Source organism: Crinia signifera, unplaced genomic scaffold (genome assembly GCF_055691185.1).
Source record: "Crinia signifera unplaced genomic scaffold, ASM5569118v1 HAP2_SCAFFOLD_151, whole genome shotgun sequence".
NCBI classification, from domain to species: domain Eukaryota; kingdom Metazoa; phylum Chordata; class Amphibia; order Anura; family Myobatrachidae; genus Crinia; species Crinia signifera.
The window spans coordinates 239,098-262,294 of NW_028142044.1; the positions used below are offsets into that span (position 1 = coordinate 239,098).

General features: G+C 55.9%; 1 protein-coding gene across 1 annotated transcript in view; it reads right to left on the reverse strand.

Annotated features, from left to right (window-relative positions):
* Positions 1 to 720: 720 nt before the first annotated feature.
* ACADVL (acyl-CoA dehydrogenase very long chain) overlaps positions 721 to 23,197 on the reverse strand; it is a gene marked incomplete at its 5' end in the record, with an annotated part of 67,575 nt that continues 45,098 nt past the window's right edge. Inside the window, 3 exons of the mRNA XM_083167988.1 lie at positions 721 to 1,368; positions 6,742 to 6,817; positions 22,714 to 22,786. Coding sequence (XP_083024114.1) covers positions 1,228 to 1,368; positions 6,742 to 6,817; positions 22,714 to 22,786 — 290 coding nt within the window. The remainder of the gene's footprint in view (positions 1,369 to 6,741; positions 6,818 to 22,713; positions 22,787 to 23,197) is intronic.

Here is a 23,197-nt window from a genome sequence, read left to right on the forward strand (position 1 = left end):
TCCGGTACATTACCTGTGTCAGAATGTGAATTTCGGGCTCATTCCCTGTGTCAGAATGTGAATTTCCGGTACATTCCCTGTGTCAGAATGTGAATTTCCGGTACATTACCTGTGTCAGAATGTGAATTTCGGGCTCATTCCCCGTGTCAGAATGTGAATTTCGGGCTCATTCCCTGTGTCAGAATGTGAATTTCTGGCTCATTCCCTGTGTCAGAATGTGAATTTCCGGTTCATTCCCTGTATCATAATGTGAATTTCCGGTACATTCCCTGTGTCATAATGTGAATTTCCGGTACATTCCCTGTGTCATAATGTGAATTTCGGTGCATTCCCTGTGTCCTAATGCAATTTTTGGACTATTCTGTGTGGCATAATGTGTAAGAGGCGTATTGCACTGGGAAGGGAATATTTTTTGCACATGGGGAAATGCCGGTAGATCACCGGTAAGTAAATGTACATAAAGTAGATCCCGAGTTACAAAAGTCCGGCCACCCTTGCACTATGGGCTGATAGAGATTAGAGAAGTGATGCCAATTCCTCCCATCTTCTTCCCCTCCCAGGCAGTCTGATTGTGCCCGAAAGGAAGCTGGGTGCTGTGTTTGCTATCTCCAGGACAAATAGAATTATTTTTTAAGATTATGTCTGTCCTAACACAGTACAGTAGCCACATGACTCACTAACACCCCCCCCCCCCCCCCCCCCCACACACGATACGGTACAGTAGGCACAGGCTCTTTAAGTTTTATTCCATCTGACATGTGAAGTACACTTCGGTCACAGTGCCACCTGATGGCAGAAACGTGAACTGCAGGGCATTGCAATACTACATGCTAAGAAAGACACTTGACACAATGACAGGAAATCCAGTTAGATGTGCACAGCTCGCTGGGGGTGCAAGCTGTCATGGCAATGGTGCATACATGGTGACAACGAAACTCAAACTAGCCTTCCTCACGGCCACTTCTAAGGCGAGCACTTATTGAGCTGCAGACAAGGATCAGCGAGTCCGTTCAATTCACCTCATGGCAGCTCGCACCTAAGCGGATTCCCTGAATGTGTTTTCTTAAAGCAGCACAACACAGAAGCCCATTCCGTGGCCTCAGGAGACCATTGGCCAGATGAAGCCTCAGAGTTAGTGGCGCACAGTTTATTTATGGCACAGTTGGTGGAAACGTTAAGGCAGTCGTGAGTTCTTACAATCTGCGACATATAATGCCTGACCACCATTTAGAACCCTAAAGGATGTGCCGCTACCACGCCACCATTTTCAACCAGTGCCGCAGAGACAGAACGCAAGTTCCTGAAAAGGCCGGATCCCCCGCCGCTACTGCGCATGCTCCTCAGCCGATCGTGTACTCGCACCGCGGCCTGGAAAACAAAGAGAAGAAAGTAGGGATTTTGTACTTACCGTAAATCCTTTTCTCCGAGTCCACAGGTGTCACTGGAGAAACAGTGGGGAATAGAAGGGCGACTAAAGGAGCATGGGCTAAAGAGTAAAGAGTGTGGCCAACTCCTCCCCTTCCACTTCCCACACCAGGCAGTCCCAAGGATGTGCCCGAAGGGAGCTGGAAGAAAGAAACACACTTCCAAGAGGAGGTTAAACATAACACACATTAACAATCAAACAGGTATAGATTGAAAAGTGAGATTATCAGTGAGAAACAACACCGCACCACACAAGAACCTACCAGGAAGTTTCAACATACATGACCGGAATCTGAACCGGGCAGGAAAAAACTTCAAGAGTTCCAAGTCGGGTATACTTTGTAGCAAAGACCAGCGCCGAAGCGGGCGTCCAGCGACACCAGTGGACTCGGAGAAAAGGATTTACGGTAAGTACAAAATCCCTACTTTCTCCTTCATCCAGCAGGTGTCACTGGAGAAACAGTGGGGACGTCCCAGAGCTCCCAACATGGGTGGGATGGCGCTGAGACCCCCATAATACAGAGCGTCCAAACTGAGAAGCTGGAGCCGCAAAGGTATCAAAGTGGTAGAACCGGGCAAAAGTCTGACGACCCGACCAGGTGGCAGCTCTACAAAGCTGTTGAATAGAAACCCCACGGGCAGCTGCCCAAGAGGGTCCCACCGAGCGCGTAGAATGCGCCGTGATGCAAAGCGGGGGGCATCTTGCCCCCGCAATATAAGCTTGACGAATGGTAAGACGAATCCACCTAGACAAAGTCTGCTTTGAGGCTGGCCAGCCTCGTCTTACTGGATCATATGTGACAAACAAAGCATCTGACTTCCTCAGGGATGTCGTTCGAGCCACATAAATCCGCAGAGCTCTGACCACGTCTAGAGTCCTGGCTTCTTGATCATCCTCTCCAAAGGCCGGAACCACAATCGGCTGATTGATGTTGAAAGCCAATACCACCTTTGGTAAAAAAGAGAGGCTAGTACGAAGCTCTGCTCTGTCAACATGAAACACCAAAAAAGGTGAGCGGCAGGAAAGAGCCCCAAGATCTGAGACCCTCCTAGCCGATGCCAAGGCCAGGAGTAAAACCATTTTCCACGTAAGGTCTTCCTCTTCTAACGGCTTCAAAAACGCCGTTTGCAGGAAATCAAGGACCAGATCCAAGTCCCATGGAGCCGTAGGAGGACGGAAAGGTGGTTGCAGGCGCAACACCCCTTGGAAAAAAGTATGCATCTCCGGCAATAAAGCCAATCTCTTTTGAAAAAAGATAGATAGTGCGGAAACCTGCACCTTCAGGGTACTTAGACGTAACCCTGCAGCAAAGCCAGCCTGTAAAAAGAGAAGAAGCCTTGCCTTTTTAAAAAGTGTGGTGGAAACACCCCGGCCCTCACACCAAGATACATAATCCCGCAAAATGCGGTGGTAATGCAAGGAAGTAGCCTCTTTTCTGGCCCTTAGCATGGTAGGGATCACCGCCCTCGGGATTCCTGCGTGCCTCAGGATGGACCTGTCAAATGAAGACGATTCAAGTCCGGATAAACGAAAGGTCCCTGGCCGAGTAGATCGTCTTGAAGAGGCAAGGTCCATGGTTCATCGATTAGCAGAGACGTGAGGCTGGTGTACCACGACCTGCGAGACCAATCCGAAGCTATTAATAGAACCGTGACCTTCTCCCTCCGTATTCTTTGCAGTACCCGAGGCAGCAGTGGAAAAGGAGGGAAGATGTAAACAAACTGGAACGGCCAGGGAGCCACGAGGGCGTCCACTCCTACCGCTGCTGGATCTTTTGTCTGGTGAAGTACAGGGGCAACTGGTAATTGTAGCGAGACGCCATGAGGTCCGCTTGCGGACATCCCCACCGGCAAATCAGAAGTTGAAACACCAGAGGATGGAGACACCATTCCCCCAGGTGTACACGCCGGGAATGAAAATTGCCGAGATGGCCAATGCGTGCGGCTTAACCCAGATCAGGATTCGAATGACCTCCTTCGGGGCCACGCGACTGCGCGTGCCGTCCTGCTTGTTGATGTAGGAGACTGCCGTGGAGTTGTCGGACTGCACCCTGATAGGCTGACCCCGAAGGAGATAATGAGCCTGCAGGAGAGCATAAAAAACTGCTCTGAGCTCCAGCACATTGATTGACAGGAGCGACTCCTGTGGAGTCCAACGTCCCAGAAATTGGCAATCCTGGGTGACTGCTCCCCAGCGCCGAAGGCTGGCGTCTGTGGTGAGCATTACCCAATTCCAGATTCCGAATCTTTTCCCTTCCCTGAGTTTGCTGGAGTTCAGCAACCACAGGAGAGAGTGTCTCGCCTGCACTGTCAGCCGCACTCGGTGATGTAAGTGCAGGTGAGACACTGACCACTTCCGTTGAAGACAAAGTTGGAGCGGTCTAGTTCTGAATCGACCGTATTGGATCGCTTCGAATGAGGCGACCATTTTCCCCAATAACCTGGTGCAGGTAAGAACCGACAGCTGCCGGGAAAGAAGCACCAGGCGGATCACGGCCTGAAGTGACTGTATCTTGTCGTCCGGCAAGAAAACACGTAGAAGGACCGTATCCAGAATCATACCCAGAAACTTGAGCCATTGTGAGGGCTGGAGTTGGGATTTCTGAAGGTTCAGAATCCATCCGTGCTAAGTGAGAGTGCTCTGCATCAGAGCAATGTTCTCGAACAAGACCTCCCTGGATTGAGCCTTTAACAGACGGTAGCCGAGGTATGGGATTACCGTCACCCCCTGCGTCCGCAATATCGCCATCATCACCGCCATGATCTTGGTAAAGACACGGGGAGTAAATGAGAGGCCGATTGGTAGGGCCTGAAATTGCCAATGCTGGTTGCGCACCACGAACTGTAGGAATGCTTGATGGGGAGGCCAAATGGGAACATGGAGATAGGCATCTTTGATATCTAGAGATACCAGGAACTCTCCCTCCTCCAATCCAGCGATCACCGATTGCAGGGACTCCATCCTGAACTTGACCAGTTGTAGGTATGGGTTCAGGTCCTTTAATGTGAGTATGGCTTGAGCTGAACCATCTGGCTTCGGAACTAGGAACATGCTGGAGTAAAACCTCAACGTTATTTGATCCTCTGGAACCGGGATCACCACCCCCACATTTAGCAGTTTCAAAATGACCGCTGATAAGAGCAGCCCCTTTTGTTCCGAATCTGGTAAACCGGTCCTGAAAAATCGGCTTGGGGGTGGAAGCTGAAAATGTATCTTGTAGCCGAAAGCTATCAGATCTCGAACCCAAGCGTCTTGACAAGATTGAAGACACACATGATTGTAATCTTGAAGACGGGCTAGCACCCTGGAATCCCCCAGGTGGGCCTGAAGCCTGTCATGCTGAGGGCTTAGCAGAGGCCTTAACCTCTTGGGCGGAGGAGGTACCTCCCCTGCCACGACCTCGGGAACCCCTCTGAGAGGCAGCACCTCCTCTGGAGCGGCCACAGAACTTTGCCTGCGGCCGAAAAGGAACGAAAGGATGGCCCCTGAAACGTCCTGCGGGCAGGAGGAGGAGGGGCTGTGGAAGGAAGAAAGGTAGACTTACCCCCTGTGGCTTGTGAGATCCACTTATCAAGTTCGGGCCCGAACAGGACATCTCCGGCAAAGGGGAGGGCCTCAACCGCTCGCTTGGACTCTGCATCCGCCTGCCACTGGCGGAGCCAGAGTGACCTGCGCGCTGACACCGAGAGCGCAGAAATGCCGCTTGCTATGATGCAGACATCATTAGAGGCCTCAACCATATAAGCTGAAGACTCACGTATGTGCTCTGCCAATTGTATAAGAACTTCAACATCCGCACCCTGTTTTAGATGGGTTGCCCAAACACCTATAGCCTTATTAACCCAGCAACTGACCTGAGCCGGACGCTGTACAACCCCAGCCGCCACATAAATGGACTTAAGTGTAAGTTCCATCTTACGGTCCGAGGCGTCTCGGAGTGTTGTGGCCCCTGGTACCGGTAGAACTGTCTTTTTGGACAACCGTGTAACCGGCGGGTCGACCACCGGAGTTGTTTCAACCAGCCTTCTGCCCTCAGCAGATAAGGGGTATGAAGCTAAAAGTCTACGATAAGCCTGAAATTTCTTATCAGGATTTTGCCATGCCAATAAAAGGTGGTCGTCCAATTCCTCCGCCGGAGGAAAAAAGGACGCCTGTTTTGGTCTTTTACCAAAAAGAGAGGGCCGAATAGGAGCAGCGGCCCCATCATCAATATTCATGGCTAACTTGACCATATCAATAAGGTCTTCCAGTCCCAGCGGAGCCTGGTCAGACCTTTGTGGTACTAAAGTCTGTGACTGATCCCCATCTGTGGCAACATACTCGCCCTCCTCTAGGTCTGGCATGTCATCATCCGTACCTGTGTCAACAAGCTGCGGAAGCAGTCTCTTTAACACAGGGGGTTCGGAGTCTTTTCCCCGGACCCGTTCAGGGGCCAAGGCTTTTGTCAGACCATCCACAGCGCAAGCTAAATCTCGCTGCTGTGTTCTGGCCGCTTCCCTGTCCTCCTGAGAGGCTGTAAGCTCAGAGGACGGGCGTGACATAAGGTCAGTGAGCTGCAGAGCCCACGCAGGGGAGGCCTGTGTTTTAGAGGGAGAGGGATCTGCCGTGCACTTCTCACATACCAGTGTACCCTCAGCAGACTGTGTAAGCCTAGACTTACATGTCTTGCAAGACCTTTTGGAGCTTCCTCCTGCCATGGTAACTGAGATTGCAATACAGTATGTGTGTATATATATATATATATATATATATATATATATATATATATATATATATATATATGCACCAAGCAACAAGTTAACACTGTACATACACTCAGAGAAGATAGTACAGAAGAAAAGACCAGAGTGTGACACTGGACAGGAGAGACAGTAAAGAGGAGAAGCTGCCGCAGGCTACAAACTGCGCCAGGTATATACCAGGGAGCGCTCTAGCTTTTGTAAAAAACAGCCCAATAACTGTCTCCCTAAGCTCTACCCCACTGTCTGTATACAGAACCTGAGGGAGCTTTCTGCCGGCGTGGGGAGCTTCTCACAGCACGGGGAGCCTCCTAGCAGCGCGGCGTGTCGCTATAACATTATGTGCTTGGAGCACAGGAGAGTGTGGCCAGCTCCTTCGGGCACATTGTAAGACTGCCTGGTGGGGGAAGTGGAAGGGGAGGAGTTGGCCACACTCTTTAAATTTAAAGTGCCCATGCTCCTTTAGTCGCCCTTCTATTCCCCACTGTTTCTCCAGTGACACCTGCTGGATGAAGGAGAAACATGGAATCTGGATGTGGCCTATACAGGAGAAGAATCCATCTGAGGTCTACTCACCTCCGAGCACCAAATGTCGCAAAGGATCTTCTCATGGAGAGCGGTTGGGAGCCCCTGGGAGAGGGCGCGGGAAGATCTGTGGAAAGGAAGCAAGTGAGATGTTTCCAGCACCCAATACATTTCATCGGGTCATTATCCCTGACTTCTCCACCTGGCCAAACCAGCTACACCCCAACTGTATAGGCCGTGTGGCCAATGTCTCATCAGCTCACACCTCAGGCCGGGCGAGCGCTGAGTAGTGACATAGATATCTGTACTGCGCATCTGTACACAAACCACCCATAGGGGTGGTGGTTCTACGGAAAGGGGGGGGAGGGGGGGGGGGGGAGGGGGGGGGGGGGGGGGGTTGCGGCCAGAAGGTTAAGTCCCTTGCGGAGAACCTGTTTAGAGTGTCTGTATCGGGGTTCCAGAGTATCCCCATGTGTGACTGGCGCAGAGCCGGGTGTCGGTGTATCTGGGTGTAAGGACGCCTGATGTAACCCTGGCACACGTGTGACTGGCGCAGAGCCGGGTGTCTGTGTATCTGGGTGTAAGGACATCTGATGTAACCCTGGCACACGTGTGACTGGCGCAGAGTCGGGTGTCTGTGTATCTGGGGGTAAGGACGACTGATATAACCCTGAGACACGTGTGACTGGCGCCGAGCCGGGTGTCGGTGTATCTAGGTGTAAGGACGTCTGATGTAACCCTGGCACACGTGTGACTGGCACAGAGCCGGGTGTTGGTGTATCTGGGTGTAAGGACGTCTGATGTAACCCTGGCACACGTGTGACTGGCACAGAGTCGGGTGTCTGTGTATCTGGGGGTAAGGACATCTGATGTAACCCTGGCACACGTGTGTGACTGGCGCAGAGCCGGGTGTCGGTGTATCTGGGGGTAAGGACATCTGATGTAACCCTGGCACACGTGTGTGACTGGCGCAGAGCCGGGTGTCGGTGTATCTGGGTGTAAGGACGCCTGATGTAACCCTGGCACACGTGTGACTGGCGCAGATCTGGGTGTCGGTGTATCTGGGTGTAAGGATGCCTGATGTAACCCTGGCACATGTGTGACTGGCGCAGAGCCGGGTGTCGGTGTATCTGGGTGTAAGGACGACTGATATAACCCTGGCACATGTGTGACTGGCGCAGAGCCGGGTGTCTGTATCTGGGTGTATGGACGCCTGATGTAACCCTGGCACACGTGTGACTGGCACAGAGCCAGGTGTCGGTGTATCTGGGTGTAAGGATGCCTGATGTAACCCTGGCACACGTGTGACTGGCGCAGAGTCGGGTGTCTGTGTATCTGGGGGTAAGGACATTTGATGTAACCCTGGCACAGGTGTGTGACTGGCGCAGAGCCGGGTGTCGGTGTATCTGGGGGTAAGGACGACTGATATAACCCTGGCACATGTGTGACTGGCGCAGAGCCGGGTGTCTGTATCTGGGTGTAAGGACGCCTGATGTAACCCTGGCACACGTGTGACTGGCACAGAGCCATGGTGTCGGTGTATCTGGGTGTAAGGATGCCTGATGTAACCCTGGCACATGTGTGACTGGTGCAGAGCCGGGTGTCTGTGTATCTGGGTGTAAGGACGACTGATATAACCCTGGCACATGTGTGACTGGCGCAGAGCGGGTGTCTGTATCTGGGTGTAAGGACGCCTGATGTAACCCTGGCACACGTGTGTGACTGGTGCAGAGCCGGGTGTCGGTGTATCAGGGTGTAAGGACGCCTGATGTAACCCTGGGACAGGTGTGACTGGTGCAGAGTCGGGTGTCTGTGTATCTGGGGGTAAGGACATCGGATGTAACCCTGGCACACGTGTGACTGGCACAGAGCCGGGTGTCGGTGTATCTGGGGGTAAGGACATCTGATGTAACCCTGGCACACGTGTGTGACTGGCGCAGAGCCAGGTGTCTGTGTATCAGGGTGTAAGGACGCCTGATGTAACCCTGGCACACGTGTGACTGGCACAGAGCCGGGTGTCAGTGTATCTGGGGGTAAGGACATCTGATGTAACCCTGGCACATGTGTGACTGGCACAGAGCCGGGTGTCAGTGTATCTGGGGGTAAGGACATCTGATGTAACCCTGGCACACGTGTGACTGGCGCAGAGCTCGGTGATGTAACCCTGGCACACGTGTGACTGGCGCAGAGCTGGGTGTCTGTATCTGGGTGTAAGGACGCCTGATGTAACCCTGGCACACGCGTGTGACTGGCGCAGAGCCGGGTGTCGGTGTATCTGGGTGTAAGGATGTCTGATGTAACCCTGGCACACGTGTGACTGGCGCAGAGCCGGGTGTCGGTGTATCTGGGTGTAAGGACACCTGACGTAACCCTGGCACACGTGTGACTGGCGCAGAGCCGGGTGTCTGTGTATCTGGGTGTAAGGACGACTGATATAACCCTGGCACACGTGTGAATGGCACAGAGCTGGGTGTCGGTGTATCTGGGTGTAAGGACGTCTGATGTAACCCTGGCACAGAGCCGGGTGTCGGTGTATCTGGGTGTAAGGACGCCTGATGTAACCCTGGCACACGTGTGACTGGCGCAGAGCCGGGTGTCGGTGTATCTGGGTGTAAGGACGCCTGATGTAACCCTGGCACACGTGTGACTGGCGCAGAGCCGGGTGTCGGTGTATCAGGGTGTTAAGGACGCCTGATGTAACCCTGGCACACGTGTGACTGGCGCAGAGCTGGGTGTAGGTGTATCTGGGTGTAAGGACGCCTGATGTATCCCTGGCACACGTGTGACTGGCACAGAGCTGGGTGCCGGTGTATCTGGGTGTAAGGACGCCTGATGTAACCCTGGCACACGTGTGACTGGCGCAGAGCTGGGTGTAGGTGTATCTGGGTGTAAGGACGCCTGATGTAACCCTGGCACAGGTGTGACTGGCACAGAGCCGGGTGTCGGTGTATCTGGGTGTAAGGACGCCTGATGTAACCCTGGCAAACGTGTGACTGGCACAGAGCCGGGTGTCTGTGTATCTGGGTGTAAGGACACCTGACGTAACCCTGGCACACGTGTGACTGGCGCAGAGCTCGGTGATGTAACCCTGGCACACGTGTGTGACTGGTGCAGAGCCGGGTGTCGGTGTATCTGGGTGTAAGGACACCTGATGTAACCCTGGCAGACGTGTGACTGGTGCAGAGCTGGGTGTCGGTGTATCTGGGTGTAAGGACGCCTGATGTAACCCTGGCACACATGTGACTGGCGCAGAGCCGGGTGTCGGTGTATCTGGGGGTAAGGACGCCTGATGTAACCCTGGAACAGGTGTGACTGGCACAGAGCCGGGTGTCGGTGTATCTGGGTGTAAGGACGCCTGATGTAACCCTGGCACACGTGTGACTGGCCCAGAGCCGGGTGTCGGTGTATCTGGGTGTAAGGACGCCTGATGTAACCCTGGCACACGTGTGACTGGCACAGAGCCGGGTGTCGGTGTATCTGGGGGTAAGGACGCCTGATGTAACCCTGGCACATGTGTGACTGGTGCAGAGCCGGGTGTCGGTGTATCTGGGTGTAAGGACGCCTGATGTAACCCTGGCACACGTGTGACTGGCACAGAGCCGGGTGTCTGTGTATCTGGGTGTAAGGACGTCTGATGTAACCCTGGCACACGTGTGACTGGCGCAGAGCCGGGTGTCGGTGTATCTGGGTGTAAGGACGACTGACGCCACCCTGGCACACATGTGACTGGCACAGAGCCGGGTGTCGGTGTATCTGGGTGTAAGGACACCTGATGTAACCCTGGCACACGCGTGACTGGCGCAGAGCCGGGTGTCGGTGTATCTGGGTGTAAGGACACCTGACGTAACCCTGGCACACGTGTGACTGGCACAGAGCCGGGTGTCTGTGTATCTGGGTGTAAGGACACCTGACGTAACCCTGGCACAGGTGTGACTGGCACAGAGCTGGGTGTCGGTGTATCTGGGTGTAAGGATGCCTGATGTAACCCTGGAACAGGTGTGACTGGCGCAGAGCTGGGTGTCGGTGTATCTGGGTGTAAGGACGCCTGATGTAACCCTGGCACACGTGTGACTGGCACAGAGCCGGGTGTCTGTGTATCTGGGTGTAAGGACACCTGACGTAACCCTGGCACACGTGTGACTGGCACAGAGCTGGGTGTCGGGTGTATCTGGGTGTAAGGACGCCTGATGTAACCCTGGCACACGTGTGACTGGCGCAGAGCTGGGCGTCAGTGTATCTCGTGTAAGGACGACTGATGTAACCCTGGCACAGGTGTGACTGGCGCAGAGCCGGGTGTCGGTGTATCTGGGTGTAAGGATGCCTGATGTAACCCTGGCACACGTGTGACTGGCACAGAGCTGGGTGTCGGTGTATCTGGGTGTAAGGACGCCTGATGTAACCCTGGCACAGGTGTGACTGGCGCAGAGCCAGGTGTCGGAGTATCTGGGTGTAAGGACGCCTGATGTAACCCTGGCACACGTGTGACTGGCACAGAGCCGGGTGTCGGTGTATCTGGGTGTAAGGACGCCTGATGTAACCCTGGCACACGTGTGACTGGTGCAGAGCCGGGTGTCGGTGTATCTGGGTGTAAGGATACCTGATATAACCCTGGCACACGTGTGACTGGCGCAGAGCTGGGTGTAAGGATGCCTGATGTAACCCTGGCACATGTGTGACTGGTGCAGAGCTGGGTGTAAGGATGCCTGATGTAACCCTGGCACAAGTGTGACTGGCACAGAGCTGGGTGATGTAACCCTGGCACACGTGTGACTGGCACAGAGCTGGGTGATGTAACCCTGGCACGCGTGTGACTGGCACAGAGCTGGGTGATGTAACCCTGGCACGCGTGTGACTGGCGCAGAGCTTGGTGATGTAACCCTGGCACAAGTGTGACTGGCACAGAGCTTGGTGATGTAACCCTGGCACAAGTGTGACTGGCACAGAGCTTGGTGATGTAACCCTGGCACGCATGTGACTGGCACAGAGCTTGGTCATGTAACCCTGGCACGCATGTGACTGGCACAGAGCTGGGTGATGTAACCCTGGCACGCGTGTGACTGGCACAGAGCTGGGTGATGTAACCCTGGCACGCGTGTGACTGGCACAGAGCTGGGTGATGTAACCCTGGCACGCGTGTGACTGGCGCAGAGCTTGGTGATGTAACCCTGGCACAAGTGTGACTGGCACAGAGCTTGGTGATGTAACCCTGGCACAAGTGTGACTGGCACAGAGCTTGGTGATGTAACCCTGGCACGCATGTGACTGGCGCAGAGCTGGGTGATGTAACCCTGGCACGCGTGTGACTGGCACAGAGATGGGTGATGTAACCCTGGCACGCGTGTGACTGGCACAGAGATGGGTGATGTAACCCTGGCACGCGTGTGACTGGCACAGAGCTCGGTGATGTAACCCTGGCACGCGTGTGACTGGCACAGAGCTGGGTGATGTAACCCTGGCACAGGTGTGACTGGCGCAGAGCCGGGTGTCGGTGCATCTGGGTGTAAGGACACCTGATGTAACCCTGGCACAGGTGTGACTGGCGCAGAGCCGGGTGTCGGTGTATCTGGGTGTAAGGACACCTGACGTAACCCTGGCACACGTGTGACTGGCGCAGAGCCGGGTGTCGGTGTATCTGGGTGTAAGGACATCTGATGTAACCCTGGCACAGGTGTGACTGGCGCAGAGCCGGGTGTCGGTGTATCTGGGTGTTAGGACACCTGACGTAACCCTGGCACGCGTGTGACTGGCACAGAGCTTGGTGATGTAACCCTGGCACGCATGTGACTGGCACAGAGCTGGGTGATGTAACCCTGGCATGCGTGTGACTGGCACAGAGCTGGGTGATGTAACCCTGGCACGCGTGTGACTGGCACAGAGCTGGGTGATGTAACCCTGGCACGCGTGTGACTGGCACAGAGCTGGGTGATGTAACCCTGGCACACGTGTGACTGGCGCAGAGCTGGGTGTCTGTATCTGGGTGTAAGGACGCCTGATGTAACCCTGGCACACGCGTGTGACTGGCGCAGAGCCGGGTGTCGGTGTATCTGGGTGTAAGGATGTCTGATGTAACCCTGGCACACGTGTGACTGGCGCAGAGCCGGGTGTCGGTGTATCTGGGTGTAAGGACACCTGACGTAACCCTGGCACACGTGTGACTGGCGCAGAGCCGGGTGTCTGTGTATCTGGGTGTAAGGACGACTGATATAACCCTGGCACACGTGTGAATGGCACAGAGCTGGGTGTCGGTGTATCTGGGTGTAAGGACGTCTGATGTAACCCTGGCACAGAGCCGGGTGTCGGTGTATCTGGGTGTAAGGACGCCTGATGTAACCCTGGCACACGTGTGACTGGCGCAGAGCCGGGTGTCGGTGTATCTGGGTGTAAGGACGCCTGATGTAACCCTGGCACACGTGTGACTGGCGCAGAGCCGGGTGTCGGTGTATCAGGGTGTAAGGACGCCTGATGTAACCCTGGCACACGTGTGACTGGCGCAGAGCTGGGTGTAGGTGTATCTGGGTGTAAGGACGCCTGATGTAACCCTGGCACACGTGTGACTGGCACAGAGCTGGGTGCCGGTGTATCTGGGTGTAAGGACGCCTGATGTAACCCTGGCACAGGTGTGACTGGCACAGAGCCGGGTGTCGGTGTATCTGGGTGTAAGGAGGACTGATGTAACCCTGGCAAACGTGTGACTGGCACAGAGCCGGGTGTCTGTGTATCTGGGTGTAAGGACACCTGACGTAACCCTGGCACACGTGTGACTGGCGCAGAGCTCGGTGATGTAACCCTGGCACACGTGTGTGACTGGTGCAGAGCCGGGTGTCGGTGTATCTGGGTGTAAGGACGCCTAATGTAACCCTGGCAAACGTGTGACTGGCACAGAGCCGGGTGTCTGTGTATCTGGGTGTAAGGACACCTGACGTAACCCTGGCACACGTGTGACTGGCGCAGAGCTCGGTGATGTAACCCTGGCACACGTGTGTGACTGGTGCAGAGCCGGGTGTCGGTGTATCTGGGTGTAAGGACACCTGATGTAACCCTGGCAGACGTGTGACTGGTGCAGAGCTGGGTGTCGGTGTATCTGGGTGTAAGGACGCCTGATGTAACCCTGGCACACATGTGACTGGCGCAGAGCCGGGTGTCGGTGTATCTGGGTGTAAGGACGCCTGATGTAACCCTGGCACACGTGTGACTGGCACAGAGCCGGGTGTCGGTGTATCTGGGGGTAAGGACGCCTGATGTAACCCTGGCACATGTGTGACTGGTGCAGAGCCGGGTGTCGGTGTATCTGGGTGTAAGGACGCCTGATGTAACCCTGGCACACGTGTGACTGGCACAGAGCCGGGTGTCTGTGTAACTGGGTGTAAGGACGTCTGATGTAACCCTGGCACACGTGTGACTGGCGCAGAGCCGGGTGTCGGTGTATCTGGGTGTAAGGACGACTGACGCCACCCTGGCACACATGTGACTGGCACAGAGCCGGGTGTCGGTGTATCTGGGTGTAAGGACACCTGATGTAACCCTGGCACACGCGTGACTGGCGCAGAGCCGGGTGTCGGTGTATCTGGGTGTAAGGACACCTGACGTAACCCTGGCACACGTGTGACTGGCACAGAGCCGGGTGTCTGTGTATCTGGGTGTAAGGACACCTGACGTTACCCTGGCACAGGTGTGACTGGCACAGAGCTGGGTGTCGGTGTATCTGGGTGTAAGGACGACTGATGTAACCCTGGAACAGGTGTGACTGGCGCAGAGCTGGGTGTCGGTGTATCTGGGTGTAAGGACGCCTGATGTAACCCTGGCACACGTGTGACTGGCACAGAGCCGGGTGTCTGTGTATCTGGGTGTAAGGACACCTGACGTAACCCTGGCACACGTGTGACTGGCACAGAGCTGGGTGTCGGTGTATCTGGGTGTAAGGACGCCTGATGTAACCCTGGCACACGTGTGACTGGCGCAGAGCTGGGCGTCAGTGTATCTCGTGTAAGGACGACTGATGTAACCCTGGCACAGGTGTGACTGGCGCAGAGCCGGGTGTCGGTGTATCTGGGTGTAAGGATGCCTGATGTAACCCTGGCACACGTGTGACTGGCACAGAGCTGGGTGTCGGTGTATCTGGGTGTAAGGACGCCTGATGTAACCCTGGCACAGGTGTGACTGGCGCAGAGCCAGGTGTCGGAGTATCTGGGTGTAAGGACGCCTGATGTAACCCTGGCACACGTGTGACTGGCACAGAGCCGGGTGTCGGTGTATCTGGGTGTAAGGACGCCTGATGTAACCCTGGCACACCTGTGACTGGCGCAGAGCTGGGTGTCGGTGTATTTGGGTGTATGGACACCTGATGTAACCCTGGCAGACGTGTGACTGGTGCAGAGCTGGGTGTCGGTGTATCTGGGTGTAAGGACGCCTGATGTAACCCTGGCACACATGTGACTGGCGCAGAGCCGGGTGTCGGTGTATCTGGGTGTAAGGACGCCTGATGTAACCCTGGCACACGTGTGACTGGCACAGAGCCGGGTGTCGGTGTATCTGGGGGTAAGGACGCCTGATGTAACCCTGGCACATGTGTGACTGGTGCAGAGCCGGGTGTCGGTGTATCTGGGTGTAAGGACGCCTGATGTAACCCTGGCACACGTGTGACTGGCACAGAGCCGGGTGTCTGTGTAACTGGGTGTAAGGACGTCTGATGTAACCCTGGCACACGTGTGACTGGCGCAGAGCCGGGTGTCGGTGTATCTGGGTGTAAGGACGACTGACGCCACCCTGGCACACATGTGACTGGCACAGAGCCGGGTGTCGGTGTATCTGGGTGTAAGGACACCTGATGTAACCCTGGCACACGCGTGACTGGCGCAGAGCCGGGTGTCGGTGTATCTGGGTGTAAGGACACCTGACGTAACCCTGGCACACGTGTGACTGGCACAGAGCCGGGTGTCTGTGTATCTGGGTGTAAGGACACCTGACGTTACCCTGGCACAGGTGTGACTGGCACAGAGCTGGGTGTCGGTGTATCTGGGTGTAAGGACGACTGATGTAACCCTGGAACAGGTGTGACTGGCGCAGAGCTGGGTGTCGGTGTATCTGGGTGTAAGGACGCCTGATGTAACCCTGGCACACGTGTGACTGGCACAGAGCCGGGTGTCTGTGTATCTGGGTGTAAGGACACCTGACGTAACCCTGGCACACGTGTGACTGGCACAGAGCTGGGTGTCGGTGTATCTGGGTGTAAGGACGCCTGATGTAACCCTGGCACACGTGTGACTGGCGCAGAGCTGGGCGTCAGTGTATCTCGTGTAAGGACGACTGATGTAACCCTGGCACAGGTGTGACTGGCGCAGAGCCGGGTGTCGGTGTATCTGGGTGTAAGGATGCCTGATGTAACCCTGGCACACGTGTGACTGGCACAGAGCTGGGTGTCGGTGTATCTGGGTGTAAGGACGCCTGATGTAACCCTGGCACAGGTGTGACTGGCGCAGAGCCAGGTGTCGGAGTATCTGGGTGTAAGGACGCCTGATGTAACCCTGGCACACGTGTGACTGGCACAGAGCTGGGTGTCGGTGTATCTGGGTGTAAGGACGCCTGATGTAACCCTGGCACACGTGTGACTGGTGCAGAGCCGGGTGTCGGTGTATCTGGGTGTAAGGATACCTGATATAACCCTGGCACACGTGTGACTGGCGCAGAGCTGGGTGTAAGGATGCCTGATGTAACCCTGGCACATGTGTGACTGGTGCAGAGCTGGGTGTAAGGATGCCTGATGTAACCCTGGCACAAGTGTGACTGGCACAGAGCTGGGTGATGTAACCCTGGCACACGTGTGACTGGCACAGAGCTGGGTGATGTAACCCTGGCACGCGTGTGACTGGCACAGAGCTGGGTGATGTAACCCTGGCACGCGTGTGACTGGCGCAGAGCTTGGTGATGTAACCCTGGCACAAGTGTGACTGGCACAGAGCTTGGTGATGTAACCCTGGCACGCATGTGACTGGCACAGAGCTGGGTGATGTAACCCTGGCACGCGTGTGACTGGCACAGAGCTGGGTGATGTAACCCTGGCACGCGTGTGACTGGCACAGAGCTGGGTGATGTAACCCTGGCACGCGTGTGACTGGCGCAGAGCTTGGTGATGTAACCCTGGCACAAGTGTGACTGGCACAGAGCTTGGTGATGTAACCCTGGCACAAGTGTGACTGGCACAGAGCTTGGTGATGTAACCCTGGCACGCATGTGACTGGCGCAGAGCTGGGTGATGTAACCCTGGCACGCGTGTGACTGGCACAGAGATGGGTGATGTAACCCTGGCACGCGTGTGACTGGCACAGAGATGGGTGATGTAACCCTGGCACGCGTGTGACTGGCACAGAGCTCGGTGATGTAACCCTGGCACGCGTGTGACTGGCACAGAGCTGGGTGATGTAACCCTGGCACATGTGTGACTGGCGCAGAGCTGGGTGTCGGTGTATCTGGGTGTAAGGACACCTGATGTAACCCTGGCACACGTGTGACTGGCACAGAGCTGGGTGTCGGTGTATCTGGGTGTAATGACGACTGATGTAACCCTGGCACACGTGTGACTGGCGCAGAGCCGGGTGTCGGTGTATCTGGGTGTAAGGACGCCTGATGTAACCCTGGGACATGTGTGACTGGCGCAGAGCCGGGTGTCTGTATCTGGGTGTAAGGACGACTGATGTAACCCTGGCACACGTGTGACTGGCGCAGAGCCGGGTGTCTGTATCTGGGTGTAAGGACGCCTGATGTAACCCTGGCACACGTGTGACTGGCGCAGAGCTGGGTGTCGGTGTATCTGGGTGTAAGGACACCTGATGTAACCCTGGCACACGTGTGACTGGCGCAGAGCCGGGTGTCGGTGTATCTGGGTGTAAGGACGACTGATGTAACCCTGGCACACGTGTGACTGGCACAGAGCCGGGTGTCGGTGTATCTGGGGGTAAGGACACCTGATGTAACCCTGGGACAGGTGTGACTGGCGCAGAGCCGGGTGTCGGTGTATCTGGGGGTAAGGACACCTGATGTAACCCTGGCACACGTGTGACTGGCACAGAGCCGGGTGTCGGTGTATCTGGGTGTAAGGACACCTGATGTAACCCTGGCACAGGTGTGACTGGCGCAGAGCCAGGTGTCGGAGTATCTGGGTGTAAGGACACCTGATGTAACCCTGGCACACGTGTGACTGGTGCAGAGCCGGGTGCCGGTGTATCTGGGTGTAAGGATACCTGATATAACCCTGGCACACGTGTGACTGGCGCAGAGCTGGGTGTAAGGATGCCTGATGTAACCCTGGCACAAGTGTGACTGGCACAGAGCTGGGTGATGTAACCCTGGCACACGTGTGACTGGCACAGAGCTGGGTGATGTAACCCTGGCACGCGTGTGACTGGCACAGAGCTGGGTGATGTAACCCTGGCACGCGTGTGACTGGCGCAGAGCTTGGTGTCGGTGTATCTGGGTGTAAGGACACCTGATGTAACCCTGGCACAGGTGTGACCGGCACAGAGCCGGGTGTCGGTGTATCTGGGTGTAAGGACACCTGATGTAACCCTGGCACACGTGTGACTGGCGCAGAGCCGGGTGTCGGTGTATCTGGGTGTAAGGACACCTGATGTAACCCTGGGACAGGTGTGACTGGCGCAGAGCCGGGTGTCGGTGTATCTGGGTGTAAGGACACCTGATGTAACCCTGGCACAGGTGTGACTGGCGCAGAGCTGGGTGTCTGTATCTGGGTGTAAGGACGCCTGATGTAACCCTGGCACACGTGTGACTGGCGCAGAGCCGGGTGTCGGTGCATCTGGGTGTAAGGACATCTGATGTAACCCTGGCACAGGTGTGACTGGCGCAGAGCCGGGTGTCGGTGTATCTGGGTGTAAGGACACCTGACGTAACCCTGGCACACGTGTGACTGGCGCAGAGCCGGGTGTCTGTGTATCTGGGTGTAAGGACACCTGACGTAACCCTGGCACGCATGTGACTGGCACAGAGCTGGGTGATGTAACCCTGGCATGCGTGTGACTGGCACAGAGCTGGGTGATGTAACCCTGGCACGCGTGTGACTGGCACAGAGCTGGGTGATGTAACCCTGGCACGCGTGTGACTGGCACAGAGCTGGGTGATGTAACCCTGGCACACATGTGACTGGCACAGAGCTGGGTGATGTAACCCTGGCACGCGTGTGACTGGCACAGAGCTTGGTGATGTAACCCTGGCACGCGTGTGAATGGCGCAGAGCTGGGTGATGTAACCCTGGCATGCGTGTGACTGGCACAGAGCTGGGTGATGTAACCCTGGCACGCGTGTGACTGGCACAGAGCTGGGTGATGTAACCCTGGCACAAGTGTGACTGGCACAGAGCTGGGTGATGTAACCCTGGCACGCATGTGACTGGCGCAGAGCTGGGTGATGTAACCCTGGCACACGTGTGACTGGCATAGAGCTGGGTGATGTAACCCTGGCATGCGTGTGACTGGCACGGAGCTGGGTGATGTAACCCTGGCATGCGTGTGACTGGCACAGAGCTGGGTGATGTAACCCTGGCACACGTGTGACTGGCATAGAGCTGGGTGATGTAACCCTGGCACGCGTGTGACTGGCACAGAGCTGGGTGATGTAACCCTGGCACACATGTGACTGGCACAGAGATGGGTGATGTAACCCTGGCACACGTGTGACTGGCACAGAGATGGGTGATGTAACCCTGGCACGCGTGTGACTGGCACAGAGCTGGGAGATGTAACCCTGGCACGCGTGTGACTGGCACAGAGATGGGTGATGTAACCCTGGCACAAGTGTGACTGGCACAGAGCTTGGTGATGTAACCCTGGCACGCATGTGACTGGCACAGAGCTTGGTGATGTAACCCTGGCACGCATGTGACTGGCACAGAGCTGGGTGATGTAACCCTGGCACGCGTGTGACTGGCACAGAGCTGGGTGATGTAACCCTGGCACGCGTGTGACTGGCACAGAGCTGGGTGATGTAACCCTGGCACGCGTGTGACTGGCGCAGAGCTTGGTGATGTAACCCTGGCACAAGTGTGACTGGCACAGAGCTTGGTGATGTAACCCTGGCACAAGTGTGACTGGCACAGAGCTTGGTGATGTAACCCTGGCACGCATGTGACTGGCGCAGAGCTCGGTGATGTAACCCTGGCACGCGTGTGACTGGCACAGAGATGGGTGATGTAACCCTGGCACGCGTGTGACTGGCACAGAGCTGGGTGATGTAACCCTGGCACATGTGTGACTGGCGCAGAGCTGGGTGTCGGTGTATCTGGGTGTAAGGACGACTGATATAACCCTGGCACAGGTGTGACCGGCACAGAGCCGGGTGTCGGTGTATCTGGGTGTAAGGACGACTGATATAACCCTGGCACAGGTGTGACCGGCACAGAGCCGGGTGTCGGTGTATCTGGGTGTAAGGACGCCTGATATAACCCTGGCACACGTGTGACTGACACAGAGCTGGGTGTCGGTGTATCTGGGTGTAAGGACGCCTGATGTAACCCTGGCACACGTGTGACTGGCCCAGAGCTGGGTGTCGGTGTATCTGGGTGTAAGGACACCTGATGTAACCCTGGCACACGTGTGACTGGCGCAGAGCTGGGTGTCGGTGTATCTGGGTGTAAGGACGCCTGATATAACCCTGGGACAGGTGTGACTGGCGCAGAGCCGGGTGTCGGTGTATCTGGGTGTAAGGACACCTGATGTAACCCTGGGACACGTGTGACTGGCACAGAGCCGGGTGTCGGTGTATCTGGGTGTAATGACGACTGATGTAACCCTGGCACACGTGTGACTGGCGCAGAGCTGGGTGTCGGTGTATCTGGGTGTAAGGACGCCTGATGTAACCCTGGCACACGTGTGACTGGTGCAGAGCCGGGTGTCGGTGTATCTGGGTGTAAGGACGCCTGATGTAACCCTGGCACACGTGTGACTGGCCCAGAGCCGGGTGTCGGTGTATCTGGGTGTAAGGACGCCTGATGTAACCCTGGCACACGTGTGACTGGCACAGAGCTGGGTGTCGGTGTATCTGGGTGTAAGGACACCTGATGTAACCCTGGGACAGGTGTGACTGGCGCAGAGCTGGGTGTCGGTGTATCTGGGTGTAAGGACACCTGATGTAACCCTGGCACAGGTGTGACCGGCACAGAGCCGGGTGTCGGTGTATCTGGGTGTAAGGACACCTGATGTAACCCTGGCACACGTGTGACTGGCGCAGAGCCGGGTGTCGGTGTATCTGGGTGTAAGGACACCTGATGTAACCCTGGGACAGGTGTGACTGGCGCAGAGCCGGGTGTCGGTGTATCTGGGTGTAAGGACACCTGATATAACCCTGGCACACGTGTGACTGGCACAGAGCCGGGTGTCGGTGTATCTGGGTGTAAGGACGACTGATATAACCCTGGCACAGGTGTGACTGGCGCAGAGCTGGGTGTCAGTATCTGGGTGTAAGGACGCCTGATGTAACCCTGGCACACGTGTGACCGGCGCAGAGCCAGGTGTCGGTGTATCTGGGTGTAAGGACGTCTGATGTAACCCTGGCACACCTGTGACCGGCGCAGAGCCGGGTGTCGGTGTATCTGGGTGTAAGGACGTCTGATGTAACCCTGGCACAGGTGTGACTGGCACAGAGCTGGGTGTCAGTGTATCTGGGTGTAAGGACACCTGATATAACCCTGGCACAGGTGTGACTGGCGCAGAGCCGGGTGTCGGTGTATCTGGGTGTAAGGACGCCTGATGTAACCCTGGCACACGTGTGACTGGCGCAGAGCCGGGTGTCTGTGTATCTGGGTGTAAGGACACCTGACGTAACCCTGGCACGCGTGTGACTGGCACAGAGCTTGGTGATGTAACCCTGGCACGCATGTGACTGGCACAGAGCTGGGTGATGTAACCCTGGCACAAGTGTGACTGGCACAGAGCTGGGTGATGTAACCCTGGCACGCATGTGACTGGCGCAGAGCTGGGTGATGTAACCCTGGCACACGTGTGACTGGCATAGAGCTGGGTGATGTAACCCTGGCATGCGTGTGACTGGCACGGAGCTGGGTGATGTAACCCTGGCATGCGTGTGACTGGCACAGAGCTGGGTGATGTAACCCTGGCACACGTGTGACTGGCATAGAGCTGGGTGATGTAACCCTGGCACGCGTGTGACTGGCACAGAGCTGGGTGATGTAACCCTGGCACACATGTGACTGGCACAGAGATGGGTGATGTAACCCTGGCACACGTGTGACTGGCACAGAGATGGGTGATGTAACCCTGGCACGCGTGTGACTGGCACAGAGCTGGGAGATGTAACCCTGGCACGCGTGTGACTGGCACAGAGATGGGTGATGTAACCCTGGCACGCGTGTGACTGGCACAGAGCTTGGTGATGTAACCCTGGCACACATGTGACTGGCACAGAGATGGGTGATGTAACCCTGGCACACGTGTGACTGGCACAGAGATGGGTGATGTAACCCTGGCACACATGTGACTGGCACAGAGATGGGTGATGTAACCCTGGCACACTTGTGACTGGCGCAGAGCTGGGTGATGTAACCCTGGCACGCGTGCGACTGGCACAGAGATGGGTGATGTAACCCTGGCACGCGTGTGACTGGCACAGAGCTGGGTGATGTAACCCTGGCACGCGTGTGACTGGCACAGAGCTGGGTGATATAACCCTGGCACACGTGTGACTGGCACAGAGCTGGGTGATGTAACCCTGGCACGGGTGTGACTGGCACAGAGCTTGGTGATGTAACCCTGGCACACATGTGACTGGCACAGAGCTGGGTGATGTAACCCTGGCACGCGTGCGATTGGCACAGAGCTGGGTGATGTAACCCTGGCACGCGTGTGACTGGCACAGAGCTGGGTGATGTAACCCTGGCACGCGTGTGACTGGCACAGAGCTTGGTGATGTAACCCTGGCACGCGTGTGACTGGCACAGAGCTGGGTGATATAACCCTGGCACGCGTGCGACTGGCACAGAGCTGGGCGGAATCGTGCACTCACCTGGATAACACCACAATCATTGCATACAGGTCTATGGCACAGTCAGCGACTCTCTGCAGCACAAACTGTTCATCTATATCCGCAAACACATAAACATTATATTATACAGTGTCCCCTATCTCCTGTGAGGCAGAAGCCGGCCGGAACACATATACATTATATTATACAGTGTCCTCTATCTCCTGTGAGGCAGAAGCCAGCCGGAACACATATACATTATATTATACAGCGTCCTCTATCTCCTGTGAGGCAGAAGCCGGCCGGAACACATATACATTATATTATACAGTGTCCCCTATCTCCTGTACGGCAGAAGCCGGCCGGAACACATATACATTATATTATACAGCGTCTCTATCTCCTGTGAGGCAGAAGCCGGCCGGAACACATATACATTATATTATACAGTGTCCTCTATCTCCTGTACGGCAGAAGCCGGCCGGAACACATATACATTATATTATACAGCGTCTCTATCTCCTGT